This window comes from Podarcis muralis, chromosome 1 (genome assembly GCF_964188315.1).
Source record: "Podarcis muralis chromosome 1, rPodMur119.hap1.1, whole genome shotgun sequence".
NCBI classification, from domain to species: Eukaryota; Metazoa; Chordata; class Lepidosauria; order Squamata; family Lacertidae; genus Podarcis; species Podarcis muralis.
The window spans coordinates 117,356,620-117,379,335 of record NC_135655.1 but is presented as its reverse complement, the minus strand read 5'-3'; the positions used below and the strand labels follow the sequence as shown (position 1 = coordinate 117,379,335).

General features: G+C 46.3%; 1 protein-coding gene across 1 annotated transcript in view; it reads left to right on the top strand.

Annotated features, from left to right (window-relative positions):
- The window catches only part of MYO3B (myosin IIIB), a 252,794-nt gene that overhangs the window by 144,229 nt on the left and 85,849 nt on the right, over positions 1-22,716 (top strand). The window contains exons 23-25 of the mRNA XM_077917134.1: positions 4,807-4,884; positions 5,778-5,983; positions 20,303-20,414. Coding sequence (XP_077773260.1) covers positions 4,807-4,884; positions 5,778-5,983; positions 20,303-20,414 — 396 coding nt within the window. The remainder of the gene's footprint in view (positions 1-4,806; positions 4,885-5,777; positions 5,984-20,302; positions 20,415-22,716) is intronic.

The following is a 22,716-nucleotide window of genomic DNA, read 5'->3' as shown; positions in this document are numbered from 1 at the left end:
CCTCCTCCAAATAAACTTTATAAAATGGGGGGCTCACTTTTTTAAAAAACAGGTTTTGCTAAATCCCCCTCCCCATTTAATAGGGGAATCTCTCTTTTGATCATCATAATCTTTTCCCGCCGTACTTTTGCCTAAGCACTTCCTTTCAGTTGCACACACAGGAGGATTAATTTGTAATCTTCCTCTGGGGAATGATTCATTAGTTTGTCAGCAATCAAACACAGGCCCTTAGGTCCCACCCCCGATCCTGGTCCACATCAAACATATAGGGGTTTGAACATGCCTGTCTGGATCAGGTTTTTGCCTATGAGTCAGACCAGCAGTTCGGCAGAAACCAGGGACAGCGCTAAGCTTTTTAAAGCTTCTTCACAAGATCCTCTCCTCTTCCCTATGTATCTAGTTCTCTTGGGAGGGAATACCCAAACATTAACTCTTAGGAATCGCCTTGTCTGGAGCATACAAACATTCACTCAATAGCCCTGCTGAACTAGCCGTTACAGATATATTCCCCCCCCCCTCTCCTATCACTGATCTGGTTAAACCTAGCAGATCACGCAAAGCTGTCTTCATGCTCAGAGTTTCCCCGCCTTGCTGCCTGCTGCAGTTTTGTTTTACTGAATTTATTTATTTAGCAAGATTTATAGGTTACTTAATTTTTTTAAAAAAAGTCTGAATGGTTTGCATAATAGTAAGTAAACAGACTTTAAAAACAGCAGACAGTGAAATGATCAAACTATGGATCAGAACAAGCAGTTTTATGCATACTAAAATGTGCTTTATTCCCTATCAGGGGGGAAATGTGGGGCATAAGTAAAATTATTATTATTATCAGTGCATTTTTCCTGGGGGAACGCAGGGGTACGCATACCCCTAATTTTGTGAATCTTATGTACTTTTGTCCATTTACTGTATTTATTTTTCCCAATTTGAACTATAAAATGGTGATGTTCTGGAGTCAAAATGAGAGTACCCCTAAACATTTTTTAGGGGGGAAGGCACCAATTACCGTATTTTTTGCCCCATAGGGCGCACCAGCCCATAGGGCACACCTAGTGTTTTTTTGGGGGGAATAAAGGAAAAAAAATTATTTCCCCCCCAGGCACGGGGCTGGGGCGGGGGAAGCCCGAGCTTCCCCCGACCTCAGCCCTAAGAACAGGCTGCTATCCGCAAGCCTAGGGAGCCCGGCAGGAAGTCGCGTCATGCTCCCAAGGGTTGAGGAGAGCTGCCCAAAGCCCTGGGCGCGCTCTTCAGCGCGCCCCAGGCTTTGGGATGCAGACAGCTCTGCGCAACTCTTGGGAGCCCGGCGCGACTTCCTGCCGGGCTCCCTAGGCTTGCGGAGAGCTTCCTGAAGCCTGGAGAGTGAGAGGGGTCGGTGTGCACCAACGCCTCTCGCTCTCCAGGCTTCAGCGAAAGCCTGCATTCACCCCATACAGCGCACACACATTTCCCCTTCATTTTTGGAGGTGGAAAAGTTCGTCCTATAGGGCGAAAAATATGGTACTACTACTACTACTACTACTACTACTACTACTACTACATGTTTGGAGAGGGCTGCCTAAACAAAAAGGCTTTTAGAAGATGTCAAAAAAAAGCACAATGAAGGTGTCTGCCTAATATCAAGAAGCAGGGAGTTCCAGAGAACATGTAGGTGCTGCCATGTTAAAAAATTGATTTCCCACATTATGTGGTGCTTGTAAGAGTGCCAGTTCAACAGCTTGAAGCAGTCAAGTGGGCACATTTGGAGCAAGGCAAAAGGAAGGAAGGAAGGAAGGAAGGAAGGAAGGAAGGAAGGAAGGAAGGAAGGAAGGAAGATCAGCTTCTCCTTTCTGTCTCCCAGATTCCATCAAGCATGATTCAGCCCTGGAATCCTTCCCCATCTCTTCTCTGGAAATTATCCAGAAAGGCTGAAATTTTCAGCCTAATCAGAAGAGTTCTGAAACACCTCCTTTGCATCATTCCCTGCGGACGTTCCCTGCAACGCTAAGCAGAAGGATTGATATTTACTTGGTCATGTGACCTTCTGAAATGTTTGATGTGATCTCTGCTGATGCAGCATTCCTCTTCCTTGTGCTACATTATAGGACTTCACTTTACAATCTCCCTCCCTCCCCCACCATTTAAAGAGCCCCATACATTTTCTTTGTCACCTAGTCATTCAAAGGGCATTTTAACACTTGGGGGGCAAGAAACAGCAGCTGCTATGGATTACGAAAGAGTGGCTCTCTGTTTTAACTCTCTCACCTTGTGCGTTCTGTCCAAGTCTGATCTTAAAGCCTGTTTTCCCTCCCACCCTCTTCTGCCTGTATCTGCTGTGATGCTGCTTAGCATTTCTTTCTTCTCCTTTCTGTTTTGCATGCAGTCTCCCAAGTATCTCCTCAAGGTAAGGCCACACGATTGCTATCTTGGGAACAGCAGTCTTTTTTTCTACCTCTGCTTGCATCCCCTTTGAAAATATCAGCCTTGATCAGGAGTAAGAAACACGCTGCGTGATCTGAAGGCCACTGCTTTATAACGCAGGTGCAAAAGCTGCTATTCTCTGGTTCAAATGTTCTTAGTTTAATACACAAATGCCACCTGTTCACAGCAGATGGTGAACTGCCACAGAGCATTTGTGTGTGTGTATGTGTGTGTGTACGCGCTAAAATGTTTCTATTGCACCATGCGAACAGAGGGCAGATTGTTTTCTCTAATTTTGTTGAACTATGTGATGCAACAGCACAAAGCTGCTTTTGATTACTAACTAGGGGGGGTGATATTTTTAATTCACAAAGTCAGCTTTGATTCTTTTTTGTAAAAAATAATAAAATAAAATAAAATAAAGAACAGCTGTAGTGACAGCGTAATTAAGGTAAGGTGCGTAATGAACAATATACTTGTTACCCGTATACTACGTTGAACACACACAAAAATGGTTTTGCTTTGTTTTAATGGAGAGCGTTCGCGATTTGGCGGCATGAACCAACTAGAGACGTGAAGTAATGAAGAAGAAAGTAATTTAAAAAGGGAAATACTGTTTTGTGTTCAGTGACAAGGGTGATGTTGTGACTGTAGTGATAGCTGACTTCATGGTTATCATGGCTGCCTGCAACACGTCAATCACTGCTGAGACCCATGTTCATTTTTGTCTTGCTTCTGGAAGTGCATACAGTGGTACCTTGGTTTAAGAACAGCTTAGTTTATGAACAACTTGGATTAAGAACGCTGCAAGCCCGGAAGTAGGTGTTTTGGTTTGTGAACTTTGCCTTGGAAGCAGAACATGTTTCGCTTCCTGTTGAGTGTGTTCCATTTGTAAATTGAGTCCCCCGCTGCTATGGGAAAGCACACCTTGGTTTAAGAATGTTTTGGTATAAGAACAGACTGCCAGAACGGATTAAGTTCATAAACCAAGGTACCACTGTAGTTTTAAACTAGGCTAATGCACTGTGGACTGCTGAGTGTGGACGTCACCTGACTTCTCTGCGGCCTATAGGCTTCCTCCCTTGTCTTCACCTGAACCCAATGCAGATCCCATTGCAATCCCTCTCTCCTTCCTGCTGCCTAACTGGTGGGTGCTAGGAAGAGCTGAGGAATGATATTAGGGAGAAAGGTTAGGGTGTTTGTGAGTGAGGGGGGTACTTTGTAACTCACAGATTGTGAGGCTGTCTGTCTGTGGGAGACTGTGTCAGGTTGTGTGTGTCTGTGTGCGAGGTGGTGGGGGACCTGATGGGTCAGCCCCCCAACATCTAAATGCAGCCCCCAGTCTACCACCCATCATCTCAGATGGCCCTTGAGTACAAAATGGTTGCCCACCTGTAGGTTAGAATAGTTGTGAAGTGACACATTTTAGATTGGTTCACCATTACCCTGTTGTGACCATTTTAGATTGGTCCACCATGTCTGTGGACAAACACCAGCTCCCTCGGCCTGAAAGCGAGATGAGAGCCGCAACCCCATAGTTGCCTTTGACTGGACTTAACCATCCAGGGGTCCTTTACCTTTACCAAACCATGGTGTTGTGCCACATGCACAACCAATAATAATAATAATAATAGTATTTATTATTTGCCCATCTAGCTGGGTTTCCCCAACCACTCTGGGTGGCTCCCTGCCCATCTAGCTGGGTTTCCCCAACCACTCTGGGTGGCTCCCAACAGAATATTAAAAACACAATCAAACATTAAAAACTTCCCTAAACAGGATCGCCTTCAGATGTCTTCTAAAAGTCAGATAGTTGCTTATTTCCTTGACATCTGATAGGAGGGTGTTCCACAAGGCAGGTGTCGCTACTAAGAAGGCCCTCTGCCTGGTTCCCTGTAACCTCACTTCTCGCAGTGAGGGAACTGCCAGAAGGCCCTCGGAGCTGGACCTCAATGTCCGGGCTAAACGATCGGGGTGGAGACACATACTTCCCTCTCTTTCTCCCATGTGGCTGAGAGAAGGGCTTTCAATAGGTCTTCAGGCTGTGACTTTGGTGAGTCTCCAGGGATAAATTATTACATAGCTGGGAAAAGGGAGAACACCTCTCTGCAATGTTGTCATCGCTTTGTGTTACGCACCCATGAAGTGTCGCTGAGAGGCATGTTTATCTCAGAGTCCATTAACAGGAGACATGGACCTGAGGTAAGCGGCAAGAACTTTTGACCACATCTTGGCTGTTGCCCGGAATTCCTCTTGGAGTCAGAAACCTCCCTCCACACTTAGGGTCTTAGGATGGGTGCAGAACCTTTGATGATGCAGTAAACAGCTGAAACAATCTTAGGAAACATATACTGAGGATTAGGTAGTAAATGACTCTACACATTGTGTGTCTCTGACTTGTTCTTTCAGGTGGACACCATGGAGATTATGAGGCACCCTGAGGAAACAACCAACATGAAGAGGCAAACTGTGGCTTCCTATTTCAGGGTATGCAATCTGCATTCCAAAATTTCAATATAACTTTATTGACACCCCCCACTTTTGTCGTTTATATAGTGCTGGCAGTGTGCCAGGGACCCTGAAGTGCAGATAAGTGTCCCAGCCTGAAGGGATTCCCGTAGATGCACAAGGCAGCTCAGGAAATGATCTCATCGTTTAAGGAAGGTTGAAGAGAGTTAGGTGAGCATCGGGAAAGAGCTCGCCTGAGCTTAGTGCAGGGGCAAGAACGGTTCAGGGGATTCTTTGCCAAATCAGTGGTTTTCAGTGGCAATGCAATCATATACAGTGGTACCTCAGGTTAAGAACTTAATTCGTTCCGGAGGTCCTTTCTTAACCTGAAACTGTTCTTAACCTGAGGTACCACTTTAGCTAATGGGGCCGCCCACTGCCACCGTGCCGCTGGTGTACGATTTCTGTTCTCATCCTGAGGTAAAATTCTTAACCCGAGGTTAGCGGAGACTGTAACCCGAAGTGTTTGTAACCCAAGGTGTTTGTAACCCGAGCTACTACTGTGCCTATCTACTCAGTTGTAAGCTCCACTGACTTCAGTGAGACTTACCTCCAGGTGAGTGTGTATAGTATTACAGCCTAAAAAGAAGAGATTTTTAAAAGAGAACATTTTCCAGCAGCTTTTGCTTTACCCGGTGATGAAAACGAGAGAGAACGAGGCTGCTTTCAAAAGGAATACTTTAATTCACCTTGGACATCTGATCTGCAGTGTTATGCATCTTTCCCCCTCCCAACTCTTTCAAGTTTGTTAATACTGCTTTTTAGATGCGACGTGACTGGAATGAGCAGACTGCTAGAATTTCATTCCTTTAAAAGAAAGGGGGGAATCGTTGAGCCTCATTTTTTTATTATTTTTGCTTGTATTTCCCCAGTATTCTCTGATGGATCTGTTGTCCAAAATGGTGATTGGGCAGCCTCATTTCGTCCGCTGCATTAAACCCAACGATGACCGAGAGGCGCTGAGGTTTTCTCAAGAAAGAGTTTTAGTGCAGCTGCGCTACACTGGCATTTTGGAGACGATCAACATACGTCGGCAAGGGTATTCTCACCGCATTCTCTTTGATGAGTTTGTGAAAAGGTGAGCGGCATAGTTTAGGGTAATGTCAGAATGAATGAACCTCTGGAACTTCCATTCTAATCTATACAATTGGGAGGGAGGGAATCACATGGCTCCTGTGACGGCAGTATTCAGAATTGTAGGAATGTTCAGGGAGTCAGGAGAGGATATATTGTTTATTAATATCTTCCAAACTTGCGCTAGCAATTTCCTTTACTTGGCAGAGTTTTACATTCCCCTTTTAAACGCACGGGGGACGCGGGTGGCGCTGTGGGTAAAAGCCTCAGCGCCTAGGGCTTGCCGATCGAAAGGTCGGCGGTTCGAATCCCCGCGGCGGGGTGCACTCCCGTTGCTCGGTCCCAGCGCCTGCCAACCTAGCAGTTCAAAAGCACCTCCGGGTGCAAGTAGATAAATAGGGACCGCTTACTGGCGGGAAGGTAAACGGCGTTTCCGTGTGCTGTGCTGGCTCGCCAGATGCAGCTTGTCACGCTGGCCACGTTACCCGGAAGTGTCTCCGGACAGCGCTGGCCCCCGGCCTCTTAAGTGAGATGGGCACACAACCCTAGAGTCTGTCAAGACTGGCCCGTACGGGCAGGGGTACCTTTACCTTTACCTTTTAAACGCACAGCGGATAGCTGGTTGCAGGCTTGTTTAAACCTCTCTCTATTAGGTTCCTGGTAAGTTCCCTTATATCCCTCTTAAAATAATAAACACACCACAATCTTGTTTAAAGTACAGTGGTACCTTGGATTAAGAACTTAATTTGTTCTGGAGGTCCGTTATTAACCTGAAACTGTTCTGAACCTGAAGTACCACTTTAGCTAATGGGGCCTCCCTCCGCCGCCTCGCCACCGCCACGTGATTTCTGTTCTCATCCTGAAGCAAAGTTCTTAACCCGAGGTGCTATTTCTGGGTTAGTGGAGTCTGTAACCTGAAGCATCTGTAACCTGAAGCGTCTGTAACCCAAGGTACCACTGTATACAAAAGAAGTTTACTCATGTCACCAGTTCACAGCTGGATCCCTGAAGGCAGACCTAGTAACAAAGTATATACATGTGGATCTACCCCATATGGGCGGTTAATCCCAGTGACTGCAGACTAGCAGTCACTGAAGTCCACACACGAAAGGAAGATGGAAAAAGAGAGAGTGTGGCAGCATGCCTTGTCCTTTTGTTACCTGGACAGGTAAGGTCACGCCCACCTCTAGTCACATGCAAAAGGAAGGATGTTCCAGCCCAGGAGGAACAAGGAAGTTTCGACGGGCTGGACCAAGCATCCCCTTGCATGTCCACTCGAGGAAAACAAGGAATGTTGTACTTGACTGCTGCTTATGTATCACATCCCACAAGAATGCCCTAGGCCTCCCCACCTCCCACCTTGGGCAACATGAGTAGCAGGACTGTTTATGGTTTCGCTAAGCCAGATTTCAGCTGAGAAATGGGTCAGCTTTGGACCATTGAGGCTGCTCAGCTCCACCCTGTTTCAGGGCCTTCCGATGGCTACTACTAGGAGCCCCGCGGTTGGTTGTGCATGTTGTGCCACATTTTCCGTGGGTGCAATGGGGCCTCTGCGGTGGTGGAACTCCCTGCTCTGCCAGTAGACCTTGGTAGAACCTAGCAAAGGACTACCTTCACCTCATCCTAACCTCCGTTAAAAAGTAAAGGTAAAGGGACCCCTGACCGTTAAGTCCAGTCGCGAACGACTCTAGGGTTGTGGCGCTCATCTCGCTTTACCGGCCGAGGGAGCCGTCGTTTGTCTGCAGACAGCTTCCGAGTCATGTGGCCAGCATGACTAAGCCACTTCTGGCAAACCAGAGCAGCGCACAGAAACGCCGTTTACCTTCCTGCCGGAGCGGTACCTATTTATCTACTTGCACTTTGACGTGCTTTCGAACTGTTAGGTTGGTAGGAGCTGGGGCCGAGCAACGGGAGCTCACCCCGTTGCAGGGATTGGAACCGCCAGCCTTCTCTTGACAGTAAATTCAATTGAAGTCAATAGGGATTAGTAACTAAAAGGGTACATATAGTGTCCCGATAATGGGTAGGAATAGTACTGGACTGTTCTGCCTTGTTAAGACCACACCTGGAGTATTGTGTCCAGTTCTTGGTGCACAGTTTAAGAATGATATTGCGGAAGGAGACCAAGATGATCAAGGGCCTGGAAACCTAGCTTTAAAAGGAACTGTTGAGGGAGCTTAATATGTTTAGCTTGGAGAAGAGCAGACTGAGAGGAGACCTGAAAGCCATGTTCTAATATTTAAAGGGCTGTCACATGGAAGATGGAGCAAGCTTGTTTTCTCTTGCTCTGGAGGGTAAGACCCAAACCAATGGATTCCAGTTACAAGAAAGGAGATTCTGCCTAGACATCAGGAAGAACTTTCTGGCCGTAAGAGCTGTTTGACAGTGGAACAGACTCCCTTGGGAGGCTGTGGACCCTCCTTCCTTGGAGGTTTTTAAGCAGAGGTTGGGTGGCCATCTGTCATGGATGCTTCAGTTGAGATTCCTGCATTGCAGGGGGTTGGACCAGATGTCCCTTCCAACTCTACAATTCTACGATTTTTTAGTAAAGCCCACCTTCTTAATTTAATGATGCTAAGGTTATATTAGGGACGCGGGTGGCGCTGTGGGTAAAACCTCAGTGCCTAGGACTTGCCGATCGTATGGTCGGCGGTTCGAATCCCCGCGGCGGGGTGAGCTCCCGTCGTTCGGTCCCAGCTCCTGCCCACCTAGCAGTTCGAAAGCACCCTTAAGTGCAAGTAGATAAATAGGTACCACTTTATAGCGGGAAGGTAAACGGCGTTTCCGTGTGCTGCGCTGGTGCAGGCTCGCCAGAGCAGCTTCTTCACGCTGGCCACGTGACCCGCAAGTGTCTTCGGACAGCGCTGGCCCCCGGCCTCTTAAGTGAGATGGGTGCGCAACCCCAGAGTCGGTCACGCCTGGCCCGTACGGGCAGGGGTACCTTTACCTTTACCTTAAGGTTGTATTATATTTTAGGATGTTGTGGTTGTTGCTGTTGTTTTAACTGACCGTACATGTCAATTCTACACTGCATGTAGAAAGCAGAAAATGCCATTTTTTAAATTTTGATTAATCTGATATCACTCTTCTGGGCCAAGTCCACCTTCAGTCAGATTTCTCAATCTGCATTGTCTGCTTTATGTAGGTCAGCCTTGCAGTTCACCAGCAATTGGCAATTCCCGACAATTCTTCTCAGTGTGATGTATCCGACGATACACAGTTGAAGAGGTTCTGGGGTTCTTCACTGAAAAATAATTATGTAACGAATGTGAATGAGAAGTACTAGAAAATAACTGCAGACAGTTTGAAGCCTATGGCTCTATTTTCATTTTAGCCAGTTTTTGTACTTAGTACTTTTATTGTCATTGTAAGCCGCCTTGCAAAATATAAATAAAATAGTAAACTTCGGAAGCATTTGCCCATGGCACGGGAATCTGATTTTTAGCCCTGACTAAGTTAAGTGCTTTAGACACTAAGTAGTGAGCACGGTACATAAAAACATTTGAGAAAAACAGGTCAAATGCTAAACAGATTGGCACTTCTTTGTTCCTAATCAAAAAAGCCATTAGGCAAGTATGAACAAGAGTTTTGAAATGTCAGTAAATCTGAGGATATCAAAGATTTTTCTAAGCCAGCTAGTTAATTGGTATTTTGATCCTTTTGAGCAACTTAACAACAAAATATATGAACCAGCAGTTTTCCCCCCCTTGATGTGATTAAACAAATAGGTACGCTTCTTATCTTCCTGTTCACTAGCTGCTGTTTTGTAAACTCTTAGCAGGAAAGATGAGAACAAAGCAATCAAAGGCAGGAAACAGAGACGATCAAGGTTTATCAGGTTAAGGTAAACAAAAGCTAAAATCTTGTCTAATGCTCTGGCTGTCTTTTGTTTCCATATGGCATGGAAAGGACTTCACACAGCAGACCTGCAAGTTTGTTTATTGCATTGGAAAGGAAGGCTTAACTGTCACCAGTTCCTCTACCACTGCTTCCCCAGCTTGTTAGCCTCAAAAGTTTAAGATTTAGGATCAAACGTGAGTTTGGGTTTAGAACCTGATTTGTGTGCCAGTTTTCAATTTTGGAAGCTGACATACCGTTTTTGAAGAAAATGACAAAGTGCCTCTGACCATGATGAAAGAATATTTTATTTACCCCTGAGTATCCATGAATTTGAGGTCATGATACAGGACTTTGCAGGCAGGCAATCTGACTTCCAGGCCTTTGGGGTATGTTTGTTTGTTTGTTTGTTAGCTTACAGCATTTATATTGCCCGTTAACAAATGTTGTGTGGATAGTGCCTAATTTTTTGTGTCTATCTGTGTCAAGTACAGTGGTACCTCGGGTTACATATGCTTCAGGTTACATACGCTTCAGGTTACAGACTCCTCTAACCCAGAAATAGTGCTTCAGGTTAAGAACTTTGCTTCAGGATAAGAACAGAAATCGTGCTCCGGCAGCGCAGCGGCAGCAGGAGGCCCCATTAGCTAAAGTGGTGCTTCAGGTTAAGAACAGTTTCAGGTTAAGATTGGACCTCCGGAACGAATTAAGTACTTATCCCAAGGTACCACATAGAATAAAGTCTAAAAGACCTGATACACAAACCTGTAATGCAGATGTATTTACACCAAACCGGGAGGGGGGGTATTTTAGTGACATTTTTCTGATTTAAAACAAGATTTTTCTAACTCATTCATACAGTTAGAATATGATGTTGTATAATATATTTGCACTAGCCAGTCATTGTGTGGCCCCCATTGGAGTTTGGCACTGTTTAAAACAGGGTTCAGCAAACTTTTTCAGCAAGGGGCCGGTCCACTGTCCCTCCAACCTTGTGGGGGCCCAGACTATATTTTGAAGGGGGGGTGAACGAATTCCTATGCCCCACACATAACCCAGAGATGCATTTTAAATAAAAGCACACATTCTACTCATGTAAAAACACCAGGCAGGCCCCACAAATAACCCAGAGATGCATTTTAAATAAAAGGACACATTCTGCTCATGTAAAAACATGCTGATTCCTGGACCATTCGTGGGCCGGATATAGAAGGCGATTGGGCCAGATCCAGCCCCCGGGCCTTAGTTTGCCTACCCATGGTTTAAAATATAGTGTTCCATGTAAATGCACCATTTCTGCAATTTTGCCTGGTCGCATTATTCACCGGTAGGAAAAATTCAGCTGAGCACAGCTAGGCAAATGCAATAGACTTCCTTCCTTCCACCCAATCTAGACGATAAGCTTATGAATATAAGTTTTTTAAGAGCTAACTGCAAATGCAGAAGAAGAGGAAAAACAATTCTGTTTGCTGCGGCATTCTATTATCAGAAGCAGTCAGTTTGTTACTGATTAGGGTCCTTATTCCCTATTTCATTTTGGTGAAAGTGGTGGCGCTCAGATTTGCATTTCTGCCTTTTATTTGCTAATGCTAATGGGGACTCATACAAGTGCATCAAGACAAGGCCCATAGCTTTGATCTTGGCTTAAATTTTCCCAGCTTGTGAAATCTCTCAGAAGGGCCATTTATTACAGAGCAGAGTGCTGCATACGCTATTCATATGCAAGCAAGTATGTTAAGGGAACATTTAAAGGATGAGTTCATGCAACTCTTGGGCCCCAGGGAAGCAAGGAATGCAGTTGCTGGCAGCTGGGGCGGCCTCAGAATTTGGATTGGAGAAGACCCACAGTGTGGCATTCTTACTTGTGGGACTGCATGCACCCTCTCCCCCCACCTCAAAATATTGTGGGGTTAGTAACAGCTGTTCTTTCAAGGTCTCTGGAATTGTAAAGGTAAAGGGACCCCTGACCATTAGGTCCCGTCATGGATGACTTTGGGGTTGCGGCGCTCATCTCGCTTTATTGGCTGAGGGAGTGGGCGTACAGCTTCCGGGTCATGTGGCCAGCATGACTAAGCCGCTTCTGGCGAACCAGAGCAGCGCACGGAAACACCGTTTACCTTCCCGCCGGAGTGGTACCTACTTATCTACTTGCACTTTGACGTGCTTTTGAACTGCTAGGTTGGCAGGAGCAGGGACTGAGCAATGGGAGCTCACCCTGATGCGGGGATTCGAACCGCCGGCCTTCTGATCAGCAAGTCCTAGGCTCTGTGGTTTAACCCACAGCGCCACCTGCGTCCCTCTGGAATTGTGGTGGCAGCAAATAAGAAGCATTGCTGATGTTCTGTGTAACTGTGGTGTGCTTTCAAAATAAAGGGCATAAGGCATCACCAATGCTGAATGCTAAAGAACTATACTTCCAGCTTTCTTTCAGTTCTTTCTCAGAGCCCACACACGTCAATCTCTGTAATCCTTACAACAAGCCTGTCTAGAAAAATAGAATCATAGAGTTGGAAGAGGGCCCAAGGACCATCTAGTCCAGCGGTTCTCAACTTGTGGGTCCCCAGATGTTGTTGGACTACAACTCCCATCATCCCTGAGCTCTGACCTTCCTAGCTAGGAGTGATGGGAGTTGTAGTCCAACAACATCTTTGGACCCACAGGTTGAGAAAGGCTGAATTCTAGTCCATGGGTAGGCAAACTAAGGCCCAGGGGCCGGATCCAGCACAATCGCCTTCTGAATCCGGCCTGTGGACGGTCCGGGAATCAGCGTGTTTTTACAGGAGTATAATGTGTGCTTTTATTTAAAATGCATCTCTGGGTTATTTGTGGGGCCTGCCTGGTGTTTTTATATGAGTAGAATGTGTACAGTGGTACCTCAGGTTACATACACTTCAGGTTACAGACTCTGCTAACCCAGAAATAGTGCTTCAGGTTAAGAACTTTGCTTTAGGATGAGAACAGAAATTGTGCTCCAGCAGTTTTGGTGGCAGCAGGAGGCCCCATTAGCTAAAGTGGTACTTCAGGTTAAGTACAGTTTCAGGTTAAGAACGGACCTCCAGAACAAATTAAGTACTTAACCCGAGGTACCACTGTACTTTTATTTAAAATGCATCTCTGGGTTATCTGTGGGGCATAGGAATTCATTCATTTTTTCCCTCCAAAATATAGTGCGGCCCCCCACAAGGTCTGAGGGACAGTGGCTCGGCCTCCTGCTGAAAAAGTTTGCTGACCCCCGATTCTAGTCCAATTCCCTGCAATGCAGGAATCTTTTGCCCAGCATAGTCCTCAGATCCATGACCCCGAGATTTAAGAGTCTCCTGCTGTACCGACCGAGCTATCCAGCTGTGGGAGATCCCTGCTATTATCCCTGCCTTTCAGGTGACGGGGGTGAAGGTTGAGAGACAGTGGTTTGCCTCAGACATCTCATTCGTTCTCTGGTAGGTTTGTGGATGAAGTGAGGTTTCAGCTGGGAATGGATAAGCCCATTGGTCAAACCGTTAGCCATTACTATAAGAGCACATCAATTCTCTACGCTGATAGGCATTCAGAGCCTGTATGCCTTCACTCAGGGGCAGTGGCGTAGCGTGGGTTGTCAGCACCCGGGGCAAGGCAAGTAATTTGCACCCCCTAACCTGTGAATTTGCGCCCCCTAACCCGTGGATTTGCGCACCCTAACCCTAACCCCAGGTGTTGCGCCCGGTGCGGCTGGCCCCCCCTACACCCCCCACGCTACACCACTGCTCAGGGGTGTCCCTAGGGGGTGGCTAGGTTGGCCCCTGCCAAGGGTACAGACCCAAAGGGGTGCAAAAATCACGAAGAAAGGCAGAGAGAGCTGGCAATTGCCAAGGGCAAAAGGGATAGTAGGGCAATGGGGGGGCAATACAGTTCCTTGCCAAGGGCACATGGGAACCTGGGTACACCTCTGCATTCACCCTCTTTGCTGTGACATAGTGCACTGGTCCTGAGGGTTAACTGTGAGGCGAGGTCTGAGTCCAGTCCAAGGTTGAGGGTGCAGTAGGGAGACAGTTCGTCAGTGCTGAAGCTGGGTCCAAGGCAGGGAGTCGGGTGAGGTCAGGAGCTCCGGCAGAGAAGCAGGACAGGGTGCAGGCAGAAACCAACAACATTGCTCCCGCAACTTGGGACTGGGGCTGGCTGGCTTTTATCTGCCCTGAGGCATAGGACGGCCCCGGTCCACAGGTGACTCACCTCTCCTGGCCTGGAGATGAGCACTCCTCCTGCGGGAACTTAGTTCCCTCCGCCTCTCTGCCCTGAGCCTCTGCAGCTCAGGAGAGGCTGGAGGGTTACCGGACCCAGAGGCAACCTCAGCTTCCTCTGACGGGGCTGAGAGTAGAGCACCTGCAGGCAATGGGTCCTCCATCACCTCAGGGGCCAGAGCAGACTCAGCTGGTGCCTGCAACTGAGGATCCAGCACAAGTGAGAACCCTTCAGGCTCAGGCCCCAGCCCCGGCTCAGCTGGCTCTGGAGGCAGGGAATCCTGTGCAGGCTGGGATTCCTCAGGTTCAGCCTCCGAGTCCGAATCCCAGGCCATCACACATAGGAATGTGTGTGGGTTTTTTATTTTAAAAAAACTTACTTCATTTCCTCAAGACCTTCACACCTGCAGTTTGCAAAACTCCCTTTGTCACACACCCCTGCTCCAGGGCATGTTAATCTAGCATTGGAGGGTGGTGGTGGAATTTGGCTTCTGGGGAGCTACTTAGGTCATGCTCCTAAGCACAGTGTTTATTTATGAATTTTGTAATCCCATCCTTCAGCTGTATGCAAGCATCAGGGGAGCAGAACAAAATAGAAGTTGGCCGATGTTTTAAAAGGCCTGGGGAAATGAATCTTGCTGTGATAAAGACTTAGTAAGTTACCAAGCAAGATTCTCCAGAGATGGCCCTACAGTCAAGAGGATCTTCTGAATGGTCACCACTGGCCGCCTAACATCAGAGGGTCAAAGGGCAGCACCCAGAGAAGGGCCTCTAACAAGGATATTAATATATAGCCAGGAAGATTTGATTGATTGTTGAGGTGACAGTTATTATGGTGACCACCGCAACATTTGTATGATACATCATTTATTCTTATTAGAAGTAGTAGTAGTAATATTATTATTAATATTAATCTGAATGGCTGTTTTTTGGGGGGAAAACCAACGTTTCCTTAACTATTTGCCTTTATGGTTATAAACTATAATTTTACCATTTTAATATATTTTAAGCAATAAATTAATCTGGGAACTTAGTTAAGGAAGGCTGGCTTACTGATGGAATGAATAAGCAACTAAATAAATGTGGGGAGGGGGAAAGAGTCACATTACGGTCCTTCAGGACCCCAAACATGGTCACAATTACCAAACATATTTTAGTAAATTACTGCATACGCTTAGGGTAAGCATGTAAGGGGCAATCCACCATCAGATGTCGGGTGGACTTCGTCTTTTATCATTGGTGAAGGAAGGAGTAACTTTCAGATACAACGAAGATCAAGGGGTGGATTTGATGCCACTTGTAGGACTTGAACTGTGATGAAAGGCAGGAGTCTCCCATGATGCCTGAGGAGAGGGTGATGGTGGAAAACCTGCTTCTTCTCCACCTGACTGGAGAAGAAATCTGTGTATGGCGATGGAAGATAGACAAGCCTGGCTAAGTGGTGGCTTATTTCAGGCGAAGGTGGTTTTGCTTTTGTTTATGAGGCAGGGCAGAGGGAGGCTTGCAGTCGCTGCTTTGCTTTGATCCATGATGAATATTACAGCATCCTGTTGACAAATTAGGTTGCCATTCCATGCACCCATACTTGGAACTACGTTCCACTGGAATTGGTAGGAGTCATTTTCAAATACAGTGGTACCTCAGGTTAAGTACTTAATTCGTTCCAGAGGTCCGTTCTTAACCTGAAACTGTTCTTAACCTGAAGCACCACTTTAGCTAATGAGGCCTCCTGCTGCCGCTGTGCCGCTGGAGCACGATTTCTGTTCTCATCCTGAAGCAAAGTTCTTAACCTGAAGCACTATTTCTGGGTTAGCGGAGTCTGTAACCTGAAGCGTATGTAACCTGAAGCGTATGTAACCTGAGGTACCACTGTAAACATGCACAGGACCAGGTTTTAAGCGTTGCAAGCTTACTCTGAAAAGTAGCTATCATGATGTTACTGTTTCTTAAAAAATAAGCCCATTTGCCTTCACAACGGGTCTTTCCAGTTTTCCCCTTTCATTTTTGCTTGCACAAAACCATGCTCATCCTATGTCTGTTTATAATAAGCCTCATGCTATTCAGTCCGTTCTGTATACAGTGGTACCTCGGGTTAAGAACTTAATTTGTTCTGGAGGTCTGTTCTTCACCTGAAACTGTTCTTAACCTGAGGTACCACTTTAGCTAATGGGGCCTCCCACTGCCGCCGCACGATTTCTGTTCTCATCCTGAAGCAAAGTTCTTAACCCGAGGTACTATTTCTGGGTTAGCGGAGTCTGTAACCTGAAGCATCTGTAACCCGAGGTACCACTGTAGTTGGTGAACCATGTTAAGTTGGGTTGTTCCTCTACCAAACAAAGTTCCTTGTGGACTATAGTCTGGCGTACAGAGAGAACTGTAGCTTTAAAGGGAGGGAGGGAGAAAGAGACAGCTGGTGATTGCAAGACAGTGTTCCAGAATTAAATGCCACATAATTACAAAGAAGAAGAAGAAGAAGAAGAAGAAGAAGAAGAAGAAGAAGAAGAAGAAGCCGCAGCCATGTGTTATTTTCATAAAATCATTGAATCGTATAATGGGAAGGGATCTCACAGATCATCTTCTGCAATGTAGGATCTAAGATAAGCTTTTGTGGAAAGGCTTTCCCTGCTGAAAGGCTACAGTACTCACCAGTTCTTACCTGTCCTCTCTGCCCTATGTGGTGCTGAGAATGGGACCTGGCAAGAGGAACATCTCTCTGACCACTATAGTCTTTCTGCAGAGGAGAAAATGCTCACGCTGCCGGGCTTTAATCACCCTTCTGGCTCAGAGGAAGACATGGAAGAGGACGAGTCATCACTTGGGGAGTCATCACCCCCATTCCATAGTGACCACTCCAACAGTGAAGGAACCAGTGACTGAACTGAGCAGTGGTCCTTGAGAGGGTATGGCCAACAGCAAGTTCAGGCCAGTCATCCTTCGGAAGGCCTCTTGTTGGTGAAAACAGCACCTTTCCTTGGCTGAGTTCTAGCCAGTACCTGCCTCAGTGACCTGTCCAAGGTTCTGAAAGGCCTGGCCAGTTATGATTCCGCATAGCCAACCTTGACTTGATTATTGGTCTAAATGTGACTCTGCCCATTTCCTGTCAGTGCCACAACTTCAACCCAACCTCCCTTGGAAGTCCCAAGCAAAGCTAAGACAGGTCAGAATAGCCAGTGTGGTGTAGTGGTTAAGAGCGGTAGTCTCGTAATCTGGGGAACCGGGTTCGTGTCTCCGCTCCTCCACATGCAGCTGCTGGGTGACCTTGGGCCAGTCACACTTCCTTGAAGTCTCTCAGCCCCACTCACCTCACAGAGTGTTTGTTGTGGGGGAGGAAGGGAAAGGAGAATGTTAGCCGCTTTGAGACTCCTTAAAGGGAGTGAAAGGCGGGATATCAAATCCAAACTCTTCTTCTTCTTCTTCTTAATATGTGTCTCCTAGCCTTGGGAAGTTAACAGGGCAAGCCAATATAGGTTTACTCAGAAGCAAGTCCCACTGAAATAGGCACTTCAAGGCCAAGGGGAGGAAGAATCTTCATCTCTCTTTTGGGATTTTCAAAAACCTTCCTAGAACCTAGAGAACACTCCAGTAGTTTGATGGACAATGTCATTTACCTTTAACTTTCCAATTATTCTTAATTTCTAGAGCCATGTTCAAGATTCACTGGGAATATGTGGTTCTTTCTTTCTTTTTTTTAATGAAGATGGATATGGAAGTCATTTTTATTGTAAACTAATTGTAGCCCTGACACACACTAACAGAATCTCAAGCTTAGCCATATTTCAGGGTCGGAGTGCTAAAAGAATGGCTAGCAATTATCTGCTGGATATTAGAATGGAATTTGGGGAGGGGGGGTGAACCTGGAAAAAAAATCCCCGCTTGAAAGTAACACACAAGTGCCACTGATCTTGGAATGGGTGAAAGGGGGGCGACTCTGGGACATTGCTTTATTAAATTTCAATAAGTTATTCAGAGTTATTAAATAAATAAAGTCCCATGATATTCTTGTAAAGAAGCTGGTAAAATGCGGTCTTGACTATGCTACCACTCAGTGGATTTGTAACTGGCTGACTGACCGGACCCAAAGGGTGCTCATCAATGGTTCCTCTTCATCCTGGAGAAGAGTGACTAGTAGGGTGCCACAGGGTTCTTTCTTGGGCCCGGTCTTATTCAACATCTTTATCAACGACTTGGATGATGGACTCAAGGGCAACCTGACCAAATTTGCAGATGACACCAAACTGGGAGGGGTGGCTAACACCCCAGAGGACAGGATCACACTTGAAAACGACCTTGACAGATTAGAGAACTGGGCCAAAACAAACAAGATGAACTTTAACAGGGAGAAATGTAAAGTATTGCACTTGGGCAAAAAAAATGAGAGGCACAAATACAAGATGGGGGACACCTGGCTTGAGAGCAGTACATGTGAAAAGGATCTAGGAGTCTTGGTTGACCACAAACTTGACATGAGCCAACAGTGTGACGCGGCAGCTAAAAAAGCCAATGCAATTCTGGGCTGCATCAATAGGAGTATAGCATCTAGATCATGGGAAGTAATAGTGCCACTGTATTCTGCTCTGGTCAGACCTCACCTGGAGTACTGTGTCCAGTTCTGGGCACCACAGTTCAAGAAGGACATTGACAAACTGGAACGTGTCCAGAGGAGGGCAACCAAAATGGTCAAAGGCCTGGAAACGATGCCTTATGAGGAACGGCTAAGGGAGCTGGGCATGTTTAGCCTGGAGAAGAGGAGATTAAGGGGTGATATGATAGCCATGTTCAAATATATAAAAGGATGTCACATAGAGGAGGGAGAAAGGTTGTTTTCTGCTGCTCCAGAGAAGCGGACACGGAGCAATGGATCCAAACTACAAGAAAGAAGATTCCACCTAAACATTAGGAAGAACTTCCTGACAGTAAGAGCTGTTCGACAGTGGAATTTGCTGCCAAGGAGTGTGGTGGAGTCTCCTTCTTTGGAGGTCTTTAAGCAGAGGCTTGACAACCATATGTCAGGAGTGCTCTGATGGTGTTTCCTGCTTGGCAGGGGGTTGGACTCAATGGCCCTTGTGGTCTCTTCCAACTCTATGATTCTATGAAAGTTTATTTAACTTAAATAAAGTTATTAAAATAAGTTATTTAAACAATTATCAACTAGTTGAAAGGTTAGATACAAATTTAACAAAATTTATGAAGAGCCTACAATCAACCAGCAGTCCTAAGACAATTATATTTGACAATAGACATAGTCAACATATTGCCCTCCAGAAGTTTTGAGGACTCCAGCTCCCATTAGCTCTAGCCAACACGGCCAATGGTCTGTAGTCATGGGAGTTGTAGTACAGCAACATTTGAAAAATATCATGCAGGCTGCTCCTGATGACAGGACCTAAGGTGGGGAAAATACTTGAAATTCACAAGTGGGTCATCTCTTGCCTGCAACCAGCTGGTCATTTGTATTGGCTGCCGAACACTGAGTACCTATTGCAGTTTGCTCAGAACCAAGCTCTGGACTTGAGCAGCACATAACCCCAAGTGGCCAGGAGCTGGCATGGACAGGAAGTGAATGGATTTATGCTGACATTTCCAACTCCTGCACCTAGTTGCTCACAATAACACCTATTACATTTACTGAGACCTAGGACTATCAAAGCAAAGAGGGGAGGGGGGATTTGCCTATAATACTACAGTGGTACCTCGAGTTACAGATGCTTCAGGTTACAGACTCTGCTAACCCAGAAATAGTACCTCGGGTTAAGAACTTTGCTTCAGGATGAAAACAGAAATCGCGCTCAGGCGGCAGGAGGCCCCATTAGCTAAAGTGGTACCTCAGGTTAAGAACAGTTTCAGGTTAAGAATGGACCTCCGGAACGAATTAAGTTCTTAACCCGTGGTACCACTGTAATCCTCTTCATTATGTCCTTTTGTATATTATTGTTGTTATTGTTATATCTCCTTCCAGGCACACACACACACACACACACACACAGAGAGAGAGAGAGAGAGAGAGAGAGAGAGAGAGAGAGAGAGAGAGAGAGAGAGAGAGAGAGACTGCTTTGTGTAACATCAACTTGGAAAAGAGTTCTGGGGAACTTGAAAGCTAACTCACAGTTTTGTGACATTATGTTTGGTGCTAATAAAGGTATCACACAACTGTGGATTTTGCGGGGTTCACACACACACACACACACACACACACACACACACACACACACACACACACTGTTCACCAACCAGCACAGCAACCTTTGCTTTCTTTGTCCTTTCTGTTTCTGTAGGTATTATTACATTGCTTTCAAAGCACACGAAACTCCTCTGCCCAGCAAAGAAAGCTGTGTTGCTATTCTGCAGAAAGCCAAGCTGGAGAAATGGGCTCTCGGGAAAACAAAGGTAGGATAAGTTCTATCCCGCTTTGTTTAGAGCAAAAGGTACATTCAATATGGCAGCCTTGTAACACACCTACTTGTAAAGGGGATGGGAGAAGGAATCCGCTTATCTTTTCTGTGTTTCAAAGCTGACTGTCCTTCTCACAACAGATTCCCACAGATTGTGAACTTGTTTTCTTCCCAGACAGCAGCACTGCTTTTGGAGAGAAGGGATATGTACACACACAACACACACTTTCTCAGACGTACATATGCACACAGATGACATTGTGGCCCCTCACTGTTCTTTGGAGATGCGCCAGCCCTGAGGAATGCTGCCTCCTGCTCCTTTTGCTATAAGATTTGGGGAAACAAGGGACCTTCTGGGGCAGTAGCTTTTGCAATCAGGGATGTTCCATTGGCAATGCAAAATAGGACCAATGCTTAAAATAGTATGTGGTGCTCCTGTTATGTTCTCAGCAGAGCTTAATGGTGCAACTTAAGGGCTGATTCAACAGGGACGCGGGTGGCGCTGTGGGTTAAACCACAGGGCCTAGGACTTGCCGATCAGAAGGTCGGCGCTTTGAATCCCTGCGACGGGGTGAGCTCCCATTGCTCGGTCCCTGCTCCTGTCAACCTAGCAGTTCGAAACTAAATAAATTTGTTTTTTGGTTCACTTTTAACAACTGACTGGACTCAGTGTTTTACCAGAGGGTGGACCTAATGGTCAGGGGTCCCTTTCCTTTTTTAACTGGTTGGTGGCAGCAGGGAAGCGGGCACAGTGGTGGCACAGGGCTCAATAGACCATTAAACGTCCAGGGACCCTGTGTGATCGCCATACCTGCCTCTGGGAAGCAGGACAAACGTGACGTGCTCTTAACGCCACCTGCCATTTGAACCTTGTCCTCTTCCACGGTTGGTTTTTCTCCAGCTGAAACTGCAGCTTCCCCTCACATCCCCACCTTAACTGGGTGCTCTTGCAGCAAGCAAAGATTGGAAGAAAGTCTCTTTCTGCCCACTTCCCGGGCACTTGGAGTGTTGTTGCTGCATCCCCAACTAATATAATTTCCCCAGGGTGCTTGGAATTCATTCCAGGGAGTTCAGAAGCACCAGAAGCGTTTTCCTGAAACCAAGAATAAAGAAAATTCAGGTTTACTACTGCTGGAAAACAAAGCCATTCTGAGTACAAGCTTGTATTGGGCCATCGTGGAGTCCTGAGGTTAACAAAAAGAAAGGTCCAACATTGACTGACTGAAGCAGGGGGAGGAAAGAAGTAAATCCTGAGAGAGAGAAATAATCTCTAGGTACTGTAGGGGACGCAGGTGGGGCTGTGGGTTAAACCACAGAGCCTAGGACTTGCCGATCAGAAGGTCGGCGGTTCGAATCCCCGCAACGGGGTAAGCTCCCGTTGTTCGGTCCCTGCTCCTGCCAACCTAGCAGTTTGAAAGCACGTCAAAGTGCAAGTAGATAAATCGGTACCGCTCTGGCGGGAAGGTAAACGGCGTTTCCGTGCGCTGCTCTGGTTCACCACAAGCGGCCTAGTCATGCTGGCCACATGACCCGGAAGCTGTACGCCGGCTCCCTCAGCCAGCAAAGCGAGATGAGCACCGCAACCCCAGAGTCGGTCACGACTGGACCTAATGGTCAGGGGTCCCTTTACCTTTTACTAACTGTAGAAAGAAACACTGAGGGAAGATTAGGTTGCCTTTCTTTCTACACCTCAACCCCCCACCCACATTTCAAGTAACTCACCGCAGGTATTGTTGCTTTACTCCCAACAGTAATAAGGTTTGGGGGTACGCACAGGTCAGTTGGGTGAGGGATTTGCCATTCTCCCAGTTATGCCACCGGGAGAGTGAGAACTGAGCTCAGTAAAAAGAAGCTGTTTTTCATGGTGGGTGGGTTGAGGAGAACCTGTTTGCTGTAGGGATGGATGGACCTATCCATTTCGATCTCTCGGTTTCTCACTTTGCCAATCATAAATTCGATTAACAAATTGCTGCTGAAATGTGGGAGATATTTTTTTTTTAAATCTTCATGAAGCACCAGGATTTTAGTGCGCATTTCTCCTAATAAACACATGTTTGTATGCAGTTTTTCCTGCCGCACACATACACCATGCATTATTTTCACTAATATACGCATTTCTGCCCAGCACTTTAACATATGCATTTTTGTACACATTGATTGGCTGGGTAGCCGTGCTGCAAAATTTAAAGGAGTTTGAACGATGGCTGTGTTTTGGTTCTCGTATCGTTTCGCAAAGTGTGAATTTGGTACGTTCGCCTTTAAATGCAAACTTAGTCCATTTTCTTTCCCATCCCATG